The following is a 17,120-nucleotide window of genomic DNA, read 5'->3' on the forward strand; positions in this document are numbered from 1 at the left end:
TTCTGCAGCACCAGTCAGCACCACGTGGGGTTCCCCTCTTTGTTATATTGACTGTCCTCCAATTCAACGTCACCCTATTGACCTGGCAGTGTCAATCATTTATTTTAAACCGAGACTAAATATTTCATGAACAATTCCTTTTTCTTATACAATCACAGACCACAATGTGAACCCTACTGGTGCTACATGCAAAATGGTATTGCTGACACATAGATGCTAACATGTGTTAACTGTCCTAACGGAAAGTCTAGATGAAGGAAACAAGATTACACTCACACAGACATAGACACACTGCAGTCACCAGTTTGGGTGGAGAGTCAGGCTAATATGACACTTACAGATTTAAATAAAACACATAAATAAGAACTGTGATATTCAGAATATAGATAATTAACAGTTTTATTTTTCTCTTGCTTTAATACAAATGGTGGACACGCCGGAAGGAACCAATTCTGGGGTTGGTGGCTCCCCAATCAGTGTATCTCCGGAACTCCCCTGATCTCAGGTAGTACTGACGTCCCCGGTAGTTGGGCTCCTCATAGAACATCCAGTATCCATCTTGTACATTGGCAGAGTGGATGTCTTGGTAGCGGAACCTCTCATAGACATTGGGACAGTCTTCTGTGAACTCCATCATCTGACCTCGGAAGTCTTCTTTCTCATAGATCCTGATTCTGAATGATCCCTGGTGCTGGTATAAAAAAATATATCATCAAATTACAATATTTTCCTTCCATTGGAAAGCACAATACAGTAAGTTAACAATAAACTTCAGGTGTAATCAATCTTTTATGCAAAGTACATGAATATTTATAATTACCTGTGGGCTCAGACGACAGGACTTAATGGAGTCATTGTAGCCCAGCCACTGCTGGAAGTCGGGGTACTCCCCTCTATGCAGGAAGTACTGGTGCCCTCTGTAGTTGGGGTGCTCATACAGGATCCAGTTTCCACTCTCCACCCGGATGGCGTTACAGCGTCTGAAGTATGAGGACATGTCTGGGCACTCGGAGTTACACTCATAGGAGCGGCCCTGGAAGTTCCTGTCCTCGTAGAAGATGATCTATGGGAAGAAATACAGTGGTGTCATTTAGTAATTTCTAAAGTCATTGTGTTAGCAGCAGATAATTCCAGAAACTCCACAGTCATGCTGATGCTTATAATTATGTATTTTTTCTTAAATATTGTATGTTTAAACTTTATATGACAAAAACAAAACAATAAATAAACTCAAATAGAAATACAGTGCAATAATTTAAAAAAAATCTTACTGTGTCAGATAATCATATTAACCATTATCTTATACTCAATGACTTTTTTTTCTGCTATCCATGATCTGTCCAGAGAGAGGGGTCTATGCAGACCACTTTGGGGGCAAAACTGAATGGACACATGATGAGGCCTCACCGCCAACACATTCCCACTGCAAAGGTTTTTGGCACCCTAGGCGTATCTTCATCTTACTGCTCCAACCACCATCCACACACCAATACCCACTTTACAGAATCTCAGGTGGAGTTGGCATCTTATAAGTCCAACACCTGCCTTTTGCATTATGTTCAACATCTTATAGCTGCATTTGCTCAACGAGGTCTTCTAGTGGCTGTAACAGCCTATCATGCCATTTCTGATGATAAGACTCAGGGGGATGCGGTTAATTTCCCGGCGGTCGGGATCCCGGCGGTCGGAATCCCGACACTGGAATCCCGACCGCCGAAATCCCGAAACTTTCTCCCTCCGTGGGTGTCCACGACACCCATAGAGGGAGAATAAAATAGCGTGCCGAGCGTAGCGAGGCACCGGGCCCGCTGCGTGGCGAGCGCAGCGAGCCCGCAAGGGGGGGCGATCCATGTCCCCCCCTTGTCGGGATTTCGGCGGTCGGGATTCCAGTGTCGGGATTCCGACCGCCGGGAAATCATATCGGATCCGACTCAGGGGTGCCCCCAGATTCCTGATCTCCAAAGTAGCTGCATACAGCTGCCTAATGGTAGAACCAGCCCGGGATTCCCATAATTAATCCCTATATGTAGTTTCCACAGCTCCATGATTGCTGGGATTTATCACACCATCCTGCCCGCTACATTAGGAAATGGGCAGGATGCCGGAACTGTAAAAGGTCTACCCCATAATCATCAACTTCCGGGAGAGAAAGCAAGTATGAATTAGATATATATTATGCTCAATTTTCTCTTTTTAAATCTCATCAATATTATCTCTCATAAAATTATGGTTATTTATATTTGTTAACATGTACAAAACGCGGATTCTCTTTCCTCTAGTCCTTATTTCGTACATGAAAGTTTGTTTTTATATTTGAATAAAAAAGTTTATATTAGACTCACCTTTCCCATGTTGTAGATTCAAATGTGTCCAAACCCACAGTGTACTGGGGACAGGGGAATGGGAGGCTTATATACAACCTGAGCTGAATGTGTTGTAAGCAAAGTGTTGAGCTGTTTTATCCTCTTTATGTAAAAGATGTCTCTGTGTGTGTGTGTGTGTGTGTGTGTGTGTGTGTGTGTGTGTGTGTGTGTGTGTGAGTGTGACTATTGTTCATGTACGTTCCATGGCACATTCATTTTTCCCAGAGCATTGATCAGAAAGCAATACATCAGGTTTTGCAGTGTATGTGAGGCCTCCATTGTTAGGTTGTATGAACAGAGCGTCGGCATTATCTGTGGGACTGAGTGACCATCACATGGACCATCTCTCATCATAACGTCATGGGTACAACCTGATCGTCTTCTTATAGTGAACATAAACTGAATGTCATTGCATGACCTTGTTTCAAAATAAAAAGTCTCCTATAAACTTCCAGTAACTATACAGCATTAGCCTTTATCTGTGTAGTGTAGGGTAGAGTACAGTATAACTCATTTTTCTAATTTCCCACCCAAAACTATTCCCGTCACTTGATGTTAGCGATGTGCACCTCAACAAGTTGGCGGTGAATTTTAGCTGCTGATGAAACCTGACGCACCTCTGTTAGGCAAATGAATGAAATATATATAATTCTCATGAATTGGAATTAATTTTGGACTTCAAAGCCTCACCAATAAAAATATAAAAAAGCTTAAATTATTTTATTAGATTAATATACACAGCATTAAAAATTAACATAGAATTAAAAGTTATAAAATTAAGAATAATGTAAGAATTTTATCAGAATAATTTCACTTCATATTGGGGATTAAGAGTGCACCCCACCCGAGTTTCTTTTTCCTTTTTTCCCCCTTTTTTTCAAACGTATTATAACTCGGGGGTGCACAACTGATCATCACACATATAACGCAAGACCCCAGGGCCCAAGCTGGGGTGTGATGTGAATATAGAATCTATTCTGTTAACAATTGTCAGTTATGTCCACAATTTATCCATATTCACACAAATCTTTCCTGACTACATAGTGCAGCTTCCCCAAAAACCCCTCTCTATAGGATCATGCTTCTGCCAGTCCCGCCATCCTACACCTGATGTTGTGACAGTATGCCTGATATGATGCGTAGTGTAATGGCCATGAGGGGAAGCTGTGGTCTACCAGCTCTGGCGGGTGATATAATGAGACGTTTCTACTTACTGAATAACCCTTTTCTCTAGCTGTATTGATAATCAAAGGTTTTTCTGTGCACAGAGAGAAAGGGGCAAGGCACACATTAGGGGTTGATGTCATTAGTCATCAACCCAAGATAAGAGCCGATAAGAGCACCTGGAGTTAAGGCCCCCATACATTAGGCCGACTTGTCCTAGGGACAAGTCGGACCCAATTTACCTGCGAGCCGCCCGGCAGCTCCCCGGGAGGCTCACATACAATTTGGCACTTGATGTGCCATTTTTTACATGGGATAAATCGCATGCGATTTATCCCATGTAAAAAAAACCCCGGGGAGCTGCAGGGCGGTGAGGAGTAGTGGGGGCGGGCAGCGGCAGTAGTGGGGGCGGGCAGCGGCGGCGGTGGTGGGGTCGGGCGGCGGGTGCGGTGAGCGCTGCTGACCTGGCCGGGCAGTGTACTTACACATAGCAGCAGCGGGGACGGGCAGCGCAGTGGCGGCTATTATATTTTTAAAATACTTGTCAAATGACCGGCCGCTCTCTGATTGGCCGGAGAGCTCTCAGAGAGCGGCCGGTCATTTGACAAGTATTTTAAAAATATAATAGCCGCCACTGCGCTGCCCGTCCCCGCTGCTGCTATGTGTAAGTACACTGCCCGGCCAGGTCAGTCAGCAGCACTCGCCGGCACTCAGGGACCCGCTGCCCGCCCCACTGCTCCCCCGGTGTCTGCATGCATATGCCTGTCAGGTGGCAGGCATATGCATACAGGGAGGTCGGACGTGATCGTATGTACAGACCGTCCGACCTCCCTGATCCGGTCCGATGCGCACGGGACCGCGCATCGGATCGGATCAGATATCACACACCTACGATTTTGGGCCGATATTACCCGATTATCGGCACAAAGTGCCGAAATCGGATGAAATCGTCCCAAAATCGCATAGTGTATGGGGGCCTTTAGAGCTGCTCAGTAAGGCCTTCTGGTGGCTGTATCATGCCATTGGCCATACTGAAATTTGCCTAGAAGAGCCAATGACCAGCTTATACCTTTCTAAAACATAAGTGCATCACAAAATAACCAATTGAGGCATCATATTATGAGAATTTTTTCTCCTTCCATGGGGCATAATGTGTAAGGGATGTATTGCATTTGTAGGGGCAAAGTTTACACTGGGGAGATGCCGGGAGATCCCCAGTAAGTAAGTGTACAAAAAGTAGATCCCGGGTTGCAAAAGTCCTGCCACCCCTGGTCTAGATAGATTCAATAGATCGACCGAAAGGTTGACAAGCAATATGTTGAAATGTAGAATGTGTCATAATGTCAACATGAAAAAGCTAGACATATGAAAAGGTCTGTCAGCAACGGGGCAATCTGTGTTCCCAGATGTGACCTTGGTGGACCAATGGAGGCTGCTTGAAACAGGAAACGCTAAAGGGTTGATAAATGTGGAAAACATATACTGTAATATGTGGTCGGTGAACAAAGGGGCACCGCTAGGACTTGATAAAGGTAAGTATCAAATACACAAAGGATGTACCTTCCACTGCTGCACCAATAGTGAGTAGCACCATACACCCTATTTACGGGACAGTCATCACCTCTACTCCACCTCAGCAATAGGTCATCTACCATGAATGCATGTAGAGGTATTCTTTGGCGCCCTTTGAGAGGTGGATTTAACAACCACCATAAACTCTGTGTATATATATTCAAAATAGAGAAGAAAATATATATTTAATTAAGGATATGCAGATGACAAAGTCTAAAACATAGATTAAACAACTGGATTGCTGTAGAAGAGAAAAAGGTTCTCAAACATCAGGAAGTTAGGCTGTTGGGGAAGTTAGACTGTGGCTGCACAAGGCTGGCAAGATAGGCTGCAGGAGGCGGCAAGAAGGCTCATTTAGGCCGTGGAAGGGCTCAGTTAGTCTGTGGGGTATAGTTAGGCTGCAGGGGGTAGTCAGGCTGTGGGACATTTAGGTGCTGTAGGGGGAGATGGGCTGCAGGAGGGCTCAGGTAGGCAGAAGGGCTTGGTTAGGCTGTGGGAGGGAGGTATGGGGGGGGTGCGAGGGAAAGCTGTTGGGATGTACCACTGATAATCTGATAAAATGGATGTTCTATCTGTACATAAATGTTGTTGTACCGTAGGTTTCAGCACATGCTTCCCTTGCCTTGTTACTGTTCCCAATCACAGTTTACGTGGATTGTAAAGTATGAAAAAAATTCAAAAATAAAAAATTTGTCTAACATACATATTTACATAGTGACATACTAGTATTTAAGGTTGAATAAATACGTGCGTCCATTGAGTTCGACCTTTGAGTTGAGTGTATGATCTTTTTTCTACATCTGTTTATATAAGATGTGTATTCTGATTTCATTGTATACAGATTATGATTGTTATTTGTACCCCTGGATGGTTTTACCCAATAGATGTTTGCCCAACCTTATGTTAAATGTATCTACTGTGTCCACCGACACCACCTCTCTATCTACCGACACCACCACTCCAGGAAGAGAGTTCTACAATTTAGTTGCAATGACCATAAAAAGTTTTTCCTTCTAAGGGTACGGAATCTTCTTTCCTCTAATGCATGCCCACGTGTCCTAGGTTCCTTCCTCAAAGAAAAGAGGGTGCCTGACAGTTCCCTATATTGGCCCTGATATATTTGTACATGTTAAGCATGTCTCCCCTTAAATGTCTCTGTTCTACTTTAAAGAATCCCAATTTGTCCAATCTCTCCTCATAGCTTAATTTCTCCAACCCCTTCATTAGCTTTGTTGCTCTTCTTTGAACGTTTCCAGTTCTTTGATGTCTTTTTGTATTGTGGGATCCAGAATTGTACTCCATATTCTAGATGTGGTCTGACCAATGCTTTGTAGAGTGGCACAATTACACTTGAATCCCTAGATTCCATGCCCCTTCTTATACAGGCTAGTATCCTGTTGGCCTTATTTGCTGCTACATGACACTGAGTAATACATCCTAGTTTGTGGCCACTTTTGGACTCCTATATCCTTTTCCAGTTCTGATTTACACAATTCCACCCGTTTAGATTACACCTAGCACACTGATTATGTCTCCCAAGATGCATAAAATTGCGTTTATCTTCTAGATTATTAAGATTACTCTGAGGCATATAGAGAACCTTGATTGTTCTAATTACTCTGCTCAGTTTTGTATCATCAGCAAAGATGAAAATTTTAATGAGTAATTCCACCCCAATATCGTTAATGAATATATTAAAGAAAAGGGGCCCTAGCACCGACCCCTGCTGCACTCCTCTTAGTTAATGGTATCCAACCCGATACTGCGCCGTTCACAACCACTCTCTGTTCTCTATTCTGCAGCCAGTTTCCTACCCATTTACAAATGTTTAACCCTAGTCCCAAATCCTCCATTTTATTTATCAACTTCTTATGTGGCAAAGTATCAAAAGCCTTAGCAAATCCAGGAAGACCACGTCTACAGCATTTCCACTGTCTAGGCCTGTGGTTCCCAACCTTTTTTCTCTTCCGTACCCCTTGATTAGGCTTTTCATTGATGAGTACCCCTCCTCTCAATTTAAAATACAGACAGTACTTATGAGTGGAGAGGAAGTGAGCGGTATGCGTATCCTTATGCATGTCCTTATATTAAGGCGTAGCGGACAGGAATCGTGCCCTCCCGTGTCTGCCCGCTGGTTGTGTATTGTCTCCAGGGTTCCCACTTACACCTGTAGGATTAATGCCGCTGTTTCTTCCACCAGTGTCAGTGCTGGGCAGATGATCGCTGATGTCTGAGGGCAGCATGGGTAGCTCCCATTGGATTGCTGGTCAGGCAAAAGCACAATGAGAAGCTGATGACGCTGAAGACAGAACCATGTGACAAAACATGGTTCTTCTCCATAGCAATGGGTCTTCTTCTGCCATCAAAATACTTTTTTTCATCTTTCCACCATTACCAATATTATTTTCACGTACCCCCAACTGGTCTGCAGAGTACCCCAGGTTGGGAACCACTGGTCTAGGCTGTTGCTGACTTCCTCATAAAAGCTTATTAAATTAGTTTGGCGCAAGTGATCTTTACAAACCCTAGTAGTTTAATACTGATTATACTATACATCTCTAAATGATTTTGGATACCATCCCTTAAAATTCCTTCAAATAACTTACCCACTATTGATGCTAAGCTAACGGGTCTATATTTGCTGGGTCGCCCCTGTTGGCTTTTATGAATGTTGGTACTACCTCTGCTATCCTCCAGTCTTTAGGCACTTTACCAGATGAAAAGGAGTTATCGAAAATTTAGTACAGAGGACTGGCTAATTCCTCCCTTAATTCCATTAGAACACTAGGATGGATCCCATCGGGTCCTGGGGATTGGATTGTTTTGCTGAGCCTCATTTTTATTTCTTTAGTATATTCAATATTACATTCTAGTTGGCTTGTCCCATTTGTAATACCTGTACACATGTCCTCCAATTGACTGTGCTGACTACTTGACCACGTCAATCATGTCAATGTCAACCATATGGTATTGAATTACTACATTTGCTCTCCAAAACAAATAGGAATTGCTGGCGCTGGACTTGTATGTTCCAATGTGGATTTTTCTCGTGCAAATATGAAATAAGAAAAAATGTGTATAAATGACACAAATAGGTATTCAGGTAGGTGGGGTGAAATTAACCCAAAAAAGGAAGTCGTACCACGACTCACACTTTGTGTGCTTTTACAAGTGTGTAACGGTTTCTTTAAGGGTCCACCAAAGTGATAAGCAAACAAGAACTACCAAGAGATGGATGAAATCAATCACAGATGCATACCGTACTCACTGATTGAACAGGAGTTCTAAACATATAAATGTATCTTTCAACCAAGGATCCCAATCGCATCAATAAATATCAATGTAACGTAGGGTCAGTTCGTACCATACTCACAAATAGTGCTGGTACCATAAGCATATAAAGGTATCTTTGGTGGACTGGCTACTGACAGGACTCCACTACTCGAGTTCCCACGTGGCAGCAGATGAACCCAAAAATAGAGGGCTGACCAGTCTCAGTACCAAAATATATTTATTAAAACTGTAAAGTGGCCCATTGGCCAAAGGGCACGATACAGAATAGAAAGATGAATGGACAAAAAAATGTACATAAAAATATATAACTCACTTGACATCCTAAAGCCCCCTCAACAAGTGTGGTACTGTACCCTTTATTGATGAATTTATCTTTCATTCTGATGGCACTCTCCTCAAAATTAACATCATTTGAACAATTTCGTTTGAAACGTACAAACTGTCCCTTAGGAATATTTGAAATCCACTTCTTGTGGTGGTTGCTGGAGGGGTTAATATATGAATTGGAGTCAGATGGTTTATAATAAACCGATGTTTCAATATTGCTGTTTTCTATAAAGATCCTAAGATCCAAGAAGTTCACCTCAATTTTGTTAATATTAAAGGTCAACTGAATATTAAATTGGTTCAGGTTGAGATATTCGCAAAACTTCTTCAATTCTGTTTCTGGACCTCTCCATATAAACAATACGTCGTCAATATACCTCCACCATTGGACAAGATTTGCCTCCCAGTCATGCCCATGCCATACCATTAGGTTTTCCCATCTGGCCATGAACATGTTGGCATAACTGGGGGCAAACCTGGTCCCCATGGCTGTGCCCACCTCCTGATTGTAAAAAGTGCCGTTAAAATTAAAATAATTATTCATGAGGATAAATTCTATCCCTTGTAGGAGTAGGTCTTGTAAATCAGGATCAATATTTGTTTCCTGGAGGGACAGCTTAACCGCTTGTATCACATCTGTATGTCTAATGATGGTGTATAAGGATGTAACGTCTGCGGTGATCAAGAAACAGTCGCCATCCCACTTCACCGCTTTGATTTTATTGAGTATATCCTTTGTATCTTTTAAATGGGACCTATTGGTCAGCACCACTGGTTGAAGGTGATGGTCTATGAAATATGATAAATTTGCGGTAATACTGTTGGTGCCCGCAACAATAGGTCGCCCTGGAGGGTTCTGAGCATTCTTATAAATCTTGGGTAAAAGATATAGCACTGGGATCCTAAGATCCAAGAAGTTCACCTCAATTTTGTTAATATTAAAGGTCAACTGAATATTAAATTGGTTCAGGTTGAGATATTCGCAAAACTTCTTCAATTCTGTTTCTGGACCTCTCCATATAAACAATACGTCGTCAATATACCTCCACCATTGGACAAGATTTGCCTCCCAGTCATGCCCATGCCATACCATTAGGTTTTCCCATCTGGCCATGAACATGTTGGCATAACTGGGGGCAAACCTGGTCCCCATGGCTGTGCCCACCTCCTGATTGTAAAAAGTGCCGTTAAAATTAAAATAATTATTCATGAGGATAAATTCTATCCCTTGTAGGAGTAGGTCTTGTAAATCAGGATCAATATTTGTTTCCTGGAGGGACAGCTTAACCGCTTGTATCACATCTGTATGTCTAATGATGGTGTATAAGGATGTAACGTCTGCGGTGATCAAGAAACAGTCGCCATCCCACTTCACCGCTTTGATTTTATTGAGTATATCCTTTGTATCTTTTAAATGGGACCTATTGGTCAGCACCACTGGTTGAAGGTGATGGTCTATGAAATATGATAAATTTGCGGTAATACTGTTGGTGCCCGCAACAATAGGTCGCCCTGGAGGGTTCTGAGCATTCTTATAAATCTTGGGTAAAAGATATAGCACTGGGATGGAATAGTCGTCTCTTACCAAGAATTCAGCAGTTTCACTACATAAAGTTCCCGAATCAACAAAACCATCAATTAAGCTCTTTAGACTGGCAAGAATTTTATGGGAAGGATCGGCCTTTAATTTTTTATAAGTGATCCCATCATTTAGTTGTCGGGCTACTTCAGCCGTATACATAGATTTGTTTAAAACCACCACTGCCCCGCCTTTATCGGCGGGCTTAATTATTATGTTTAAATTACCTTTCAGACTATCTATAGCCTCTCTTTCTTCAATTGTTAAATTGTGCTTAAGTGTAGGGAGATTGTCTTTTAGTATCCTTAACTCATTATTGACCATTTTTTGAAATGACTCAATAAAACAACCTTTCATATATTGAGGGTTAAAAGTAGAAGGTTTTTTGAAAGGATTGATAATCTGATCAGTGGTCTCAAGGTTTTTGTCTGAAAAGAACTTTTTTAGGGTGATCTTCCTAATAAATTTATTAACATCCAAATACAGGTCAAAAAAATTAATTGAATTGCTTGGGGCATATTTTAAACCTTTTTGTAGTATTTTAGTTTTCCCTTCGGACAGGGTATGATCACTTAAATTATAAATTTTAGTTACATGGTCCTCTGAATTAGGGGGGGGAGATTTTAATGGGCCCTTTTTTCCTTCTAATTCTTTTGCGTGTTCCACCTCTTTTCCCCCTTCTAGTCCTTTTGTTTAGGATAGGGTTTTCAAGGGTTGGTATAGCAATTAATTGATTCTCCATGTTTGATGGTTCCTGTCTAAAAAATTATTGTGCATGGGAGATCTATTAGGTGGATGTTCTAAAGTGTCAAATCTATTATGGGAAGCAAAATGGTCGACCCAATTCGACGGGCCTTCCCTTCCGTTCATTCTTTTTCTATTGAGTTGTCGATCTGGAAAGACTGAATCATTCTTTCTCTCCTCCCAGGTCCTGAAATTATTTTTAAAAGGTACCCTTTTCCAATCTCTTTGATTACGAGATCTAGGGGTCCGTGGGGGTAATGGTGTCCTCAATTGATTGGGGTTTGACCTCACAACTTCACTATAGAGGGGTTTAGGTCTTGAAGGTGACTATATTTGCTGTCCTTAAGGTCAGAAGAGAGTGCTGCAAAATATGTTGGTGCTTCATCTGGTCTCTGCAGCCTTCCCTGGTGGAAGACTCAAGGAGAAGAAAGCAGATGCCACCAGACCATAGCCAGTGCAGGAATTTACCGGCAGAACCTCTGCATGTTCACAACACCTTCGGCTCTCATCCTCTAACCAGATATGGTCACCTGCCTTTCCTGCTTGTGGATTTGCATAATTGACTTAAAGGACAAGAACCAGTAGATTCTTTTACCAATTTAATTTTACTGTATTTATTAATTCATGTTTGTATCCATGCGACACGTCTTTATATGTCATTACAATACCCAAATACTTTATGAAGCACCCACTGTAAGAATTGCTCCTTAAAGTATTTCTGCAGCACCAGTCAGTGCCACGTGGGGTTCCCCTTTTTATAGTGTTAAATTGACTGTTCCCCTATTCAGTGTCACCCTATCGACCGGACAGTGTCATTCATTTATTTTAAACCGAGACTTAATATTTCATGAACAATTCCTTTGGACCCCAATGTGAACCCTACTGGTGCTACATGCAAAATAGTGTTGCTGACACATAGATGTTACCATGTGTTAACTGTCCTAATGGAAAGTCTAGAGGAAGGAAACAAGATTACACACCCATAGACATAGACACACTGTAGTCACCAGTTTGGGTGGAGAGTTAGGCTGATATTACACTTACAGATTTAAATAAAACACAAAAATAAGAAATTAGATATTCAGAATGAAGATAATTGACTGATTTATTTTTCTCTTGTTTTAATACATATGGTGGACACGCTGGAAGGAACCAATTCTGGGGTTGGTGGCTCCCCAGTCAGTGTATCTCCGGAACTCCCCTGATCTCAGGTAGTACTGACGTCCCCGGTAGTTGGGCTCCTCATAGAACATCCAGTATCCGTCTTGTACATGGGCAGAGTGGATGTCTTGGTAGCGGAACCTCTCATAGACATTGGGACAGTCTTCTGTGAACTCCATCATCTGACCTCGGAAGTCTTCTTTCTCAAAGATCCTGATTCTGAATGAGCCGTGGTGCTAGATAAAAAATGTATCGTCAAATTACAATATTTTCCTACCATTTCATATTATATGCAAAGATCCACTTCTATTTTCAGCATTATATGGAGGAGTCTACATTTCAGGGAACATAATTTGTTATTTTTATTTGAATATTTATTATTACCTGTGGGCTCAGACGACAGGACTTAATGGAGTCATTGTAGCCCAACCACTGCTGGAAGTCGGGGTACTCCCCTCTATGCAGGAAGTACTGGTGCCCCCTGTAGTTGGGGTGCTCATACAGGATCCAGTTTCCACTCTCCACCCGGATGGAGTTACAGCGCCTGAAGTATGAGGACATGTCTGGGCACTCGGAGTTACACTCATAGGAGCGGCCCTGGAAGTTCCTGTCCTCATAGAAGATGATCTATGGTAAGAAATACAGTGGTGTCATTTAGTAATTTCTAAAATAAATTCCACAGATATGCTGATGTTTATACATATTTATTTATTCTTCTATATATTGCATTTTTAAACTTTATATGACAAAAACAAACCAATAAAAAAACAGCTGTCACCGGGAAGGGGGGGGGGGTGGGGGTGTCACCTCCCTGTACTCACACCACCCCCTGCTAGTCGCCATTTCTGCCAATATGCACCTTTACTGTATCAGATACTCTCTTACCCTTTATCTTTTACATAATTACTTTTTAGTCTCCTATCCATTATCTGTCCAGAGAGAGGGGCCTAGGCAGACCACTTTGGTGGCAAAGCTAAATGGCCTCATAATTAGGCCTCACCGCCAACACAATGCAGCTGCAAGGGTTTTGGCACCCTAGGCAAAACTTCATCTTACTGCTCCAACCACCATCGACACACCAATACCCACTTTATAGAATCTCAGGTGGTGGTGGCATCTTATAAGTCCAACACCTGCCATTTGCATTATGTTCAAAGATGCCCCTCTAAGAGCTGGATTTGCTCAACGAGGTCTTTTGGTGGCTGAACCAGCCTATCATGCCATTTCTGATGGTTAGACTCAGAGGTGCCCCCAGATTCCTGATCTCCAAAGGAGCTGCATGAAGCTGTCTGATGGTAGAACCAGCCCTAGATTACCATAAATAATCCCTATACAGTTTCCACAGCTCTATGATTGCTGGGATTTATCACACCACCCTGCCTGCTACATTAGGAAATGTAAGGGGTCTACCCCATAATCATCAACTACCGGGAGGGAAAGCAAGTATGCATTAGATATATATTATGCTCAATTTTCTCTTTCAAAATCTCATCACTATCATCTCTCATAATGTTATGGTCATTTATATTTGTTAACATGTACAAAACACGGATTCTCTTTCCTCTAGTCCTTATATCGAACATGAAAGTTTGTTTTTTTATATTTGAATAAAATGTTTATATTAGACTCACCTTTCCCATGTTGTAGATACAAATGTGTCCAAACCCACAGTGTACTGGGGACAGGGGAATGGGAGGCTTATATACAACCTGAGCTGAATGTGTTGTAAGCAAAGTGTTGAGCTTTTTTATCTTTATGTAAAAGATGTCAAAAATGTCCTTACAGGCTGTAGATTTGGGGATGAGCCCAAAATACAGCCAGCAGGAACCCCAGCGCTCACAATCAAAATTTAATAGGATTAGCACATGAGTGGCAGCTGCTGCAGGTCACACCTGTGGGGATTGCCTATACCCACAACATTAATACTGAAGGAGGAAAAAAGGAAGGATTGGTGTGTATTGCGCTGCTAACCACAAATAGATTTAAGGGGATATACTCCAAAAATCAAACTAAATAAATAAATAAATTTAAGACCAACGTGCAAAAATGATGTGGACACACTGCTTTAAAAAAGTATAAATTTTATATAATTAAATACATCAAATATTATAAGACAAACAATTAATGAAAGTAAACATGAAAAATAAAAAATAAAAAACGATAACTAAAAATATATAGTAGATAAAAACACAATAAGTACACTATAAATACGTTTTGGCAGGACAATCAATATCAGTCCTTAATTGGATAAGGAGTGGACGTTATTAGCTTGGGGGTGCACCGCTGTAGATAAAATAGCGCAAGTGGTTAGGAGCCAGATGGTAAACAAGAGGAAAATGCTGTTATATTGTTATTGGAATGATGATTAGTAAAACACAGTCCAATGAGGGTTATTGTTTGAGGATGAAGTTAGTAATTAGTAACAGTCATTTAAGCATATGAAATGCAGTAGAGATAGGACACGACTGGGCTCCACGCCAGTACAATATGGATAGCAGTTTAAATAAGCAGCACTGAGATGCAGGGATTTTGACCGGTTTGCTCACCCTGTCAAAGTAGCGGCTTGTGCAGTCTAGTGGTTGCTCCGTTCCCGGGGTGCGGATTGCCGCCGGTAGTTCTCCTCTGTGGGTCACCTTAGTATAGGTGCCGGCGGTTAGCGATTCCTTTCCCCGTCATACGGAGCGTCCAAAGTATGTAGACGCTTGGTTCTCAGTAGTAGCGCTGAAAAGCTGTATACAGCGTGGTTTCTCCTGTAGCAGCGGGCAGCCTCTAACGTCTCAGTACAGTGACGTCAACGCGTTTCGTCTCCTACGTAGTCTGGAGACTTTTTCAAGACGGATACAAGCACTTGTGTCTGTATCCTATTTATACGTTTGGAGTGTATATTGAAAATCTTAATTGGGCCAATTATCCTAATAAATAGGTGGATATACGTAAACATGAATATAGTGTACAAAATACATAAAAAGCAGTTTGATAATTTTACAATAAACAAACTAAAAGAAAGCAGTGTGTCCAGGTTTTCACATATACTATGAATTGCTTAAATAGCGCTAGAGAGAAGAGTAACAAAGTGATCATTTTGAATCAAATTGATTCTTGGTGTGCTCAAAATCGTTGGCAGAGCTAAACAGGTCATAGGTTTTAATCAGGTTCATTCGGGTTCTAATTACATAATATCCAACAGTCAGGGGTTTGAGAAAATAACTAATAGTCGCATCCAATTAATAGAGAATAGAGATTACACAATGAACTTTTGTTGGTATGTATCTAATAGTCAAGAGGATTTATACAGAGAGAAATCCATATGCAAAATATATATATCTAATAGCGGCAGCCTTATAAGGAACTAATCAACCCTTTTGCTCATAGTGAGCACCAATCGATTTAATATGAAATAAAGCAAAAATTAATAATAAGTAGCAACAATAAAAATAGCAACAGTGAAGGATAAAGTATAAAAAAAAAATATATATATATATATATAATCAAACTTAATCCCAGAGGGATGTAGACAAATACTTCATTCATTTATTTCTTCTATGAGATAGCAGTCAGTCTAATAATAGGGAAAGGTGTTTTTAATCAGAACAAACAAAGCGATTGTATCTGTGTAAATAAACATATTTATCTTTATAATTCCTTAGAAATATTCGTATTAGTATTTTTGGATTCATTACATTTTGGTTATTTTAGCCACATTGGGTCAGAAGTCAGCAATATCGATATATGATAATATATAATTAGATGAAATCAAAATATTTATATTGGCTGTCCCCCTAAATTCGGAATTCTTATGTATTGTTAATTGTCATAATCACCCATAGCATAAGGGTATATACTAGTAGAGGTTATCTATCATAGAAAACCCACAATAAATTCTAAGGCTAGCCAAATGGCCACCTGTGACACCCTAGAATGGAGAGAGGGAGGTCTGCAGGCCCACATCGCTATTACAGCGCTGCGGGTTGATCTCCTTCGCTCCACCCCGTTTTGGGTCGACAGGGGTCAGTGTCAACCTTGTAATAAATTCACCTCACAAGAGATAACCATATAACAATATGGAATATAGTCTGTTCAATCAAGACACGTGAAGTCCAGGGCTTCATTAAGGCCCCCCGGACTCAACGTGTCCAGTTTGAAAATCCAAGCTGACTCCGCTATGCACAATTTTTTATATCTGTCTCCCCCCCTCTTAGTGGTCACAATATGTTCTGCTCCTGTGATGGTTAGCCCACTTGGGTCACTTTGATGTTTGTTGAAAAAGTGTCGAGGGACACTATGTTTCAACATTTTCTTCAAGATGTTATTCTTGTGTTCCCTAAATCTCATTTTAAGGGGTCTAATAGTGCGTCCTACGTACTGGAGCTTGCAGGGACACTCCAGCACGTATACGCAGTAGCACGTGTCACAATTCATAAACTGTTTTATATTGAATGATGAACCATTTGAAGAAGATGTAATTTCATTCTTTTTGTTTAACATATATTTACATGTTATACAGATATTTTTACCACACTTGAAATTCCCATTTGGCCTAGACGGTAACCAGGACAATTGTTTTTCAATTTTTAAAGATGGAAGTAAGCTTGGAGCGATGGTGTCTTTTACATTCCTATTCCTCCTGAATGTTATTTTGGGGGTAGTGATTATCTTTTGTAAAATTTTATCATGACTTAAGATTTCAAAGTTATTTAATAGTATCTTTTTGATTTGATGTGATTTATTATTATACTTTGTTATAAATGCTAGTGAGTTTCCAATATTACTCGAGGTATCATCCAATGATGAAATGTTAATTTTTGTGTTTATGGTTTTATTTTTTGAAACTAAAAGGGTATCTCTACTGATTTTATCTACTTGTGCGGAAGCTCTCTGTAGTAAATTACTTGGATATTCACGTCTCTTAAAATTAA

General features: G+C 40.9%; 2 protein-coding genes across 4 annotated transcripts; both read right to left on the bottom strand.

Moving 5' to 3' along the window:
* Nucleotides 1-415: 415 nt before the first annotated feature.
* On the bottom strand, nt 416-2,351 carry LOC146019600 (gamma-crystallin-3-like). Its single transcript, XM_083152100.1, has 3 exons — nt 2,343-2,351; nt 821-1,063; nt 416-691 (listed from the first exon to the last, which is right to left on the bottom strand). Exons 1-3 carry the CDS (start codon nt 2,349-2,351, stop codon nt 416-418), a joined length of 528 nt encoding a protein of 175 aa, XP_083008226.1.
* Nucleotides 2,352-12,164: 9,813 nt separating this feature from the next.
* On the bottom strand, nt 12,165-15,735 carry LOC146019601 (gamma-crystallin-3-like). 3 transcript variants are annotated; one of them, XM_083152102.1, is made up of 3 exons: nt 15,727-15,735; nt 12,589-12,831; nt 12,165-12,440 (listed from the first exon to the last, which is right to left on the bottom strand). In XM_083152102.1, exons 1-3 carry the CDS (start codon nt 15,733-15,735, stop codon nt 12,165-12,167), a joined length of 528 nt encoding a protein of 175 aa, XP_083008228.1. The 3 variants fall into 3 exon arrangements, with proteins under 3 accessions (XP_083008228.1, XP_083008227.1, XP_083008229.1); XM_083152101.1 differs by lacking the exon at nt 15,727-15,735 and adding an exon at nt 13,836-13,844; XM_083152103.1 differs by lacking the exon at nt 15,727-15,735 and adding an exon at nt 13,836-13,844 and having other exon boundaries at nt 12,165-12,434; nt 12,586-12,831.
* Nucleotides 15,736-17,120: the final 1,385 nt, after the last annotated feature.

The sequence above is a fragment of the Crinia signifera genome, chromosome 7 (assembly GCF_055691185.1).
Source record: "Crinia signifera chromosome 7, ASM5569118v1, whole genome shotgun sequence".
Classification (NCBI taxonomy): Eukaryota; Metazoa; Chordata; class Amphibia; order Anura; family Myobatrachidae; genus Crinia; species Crinia signifera.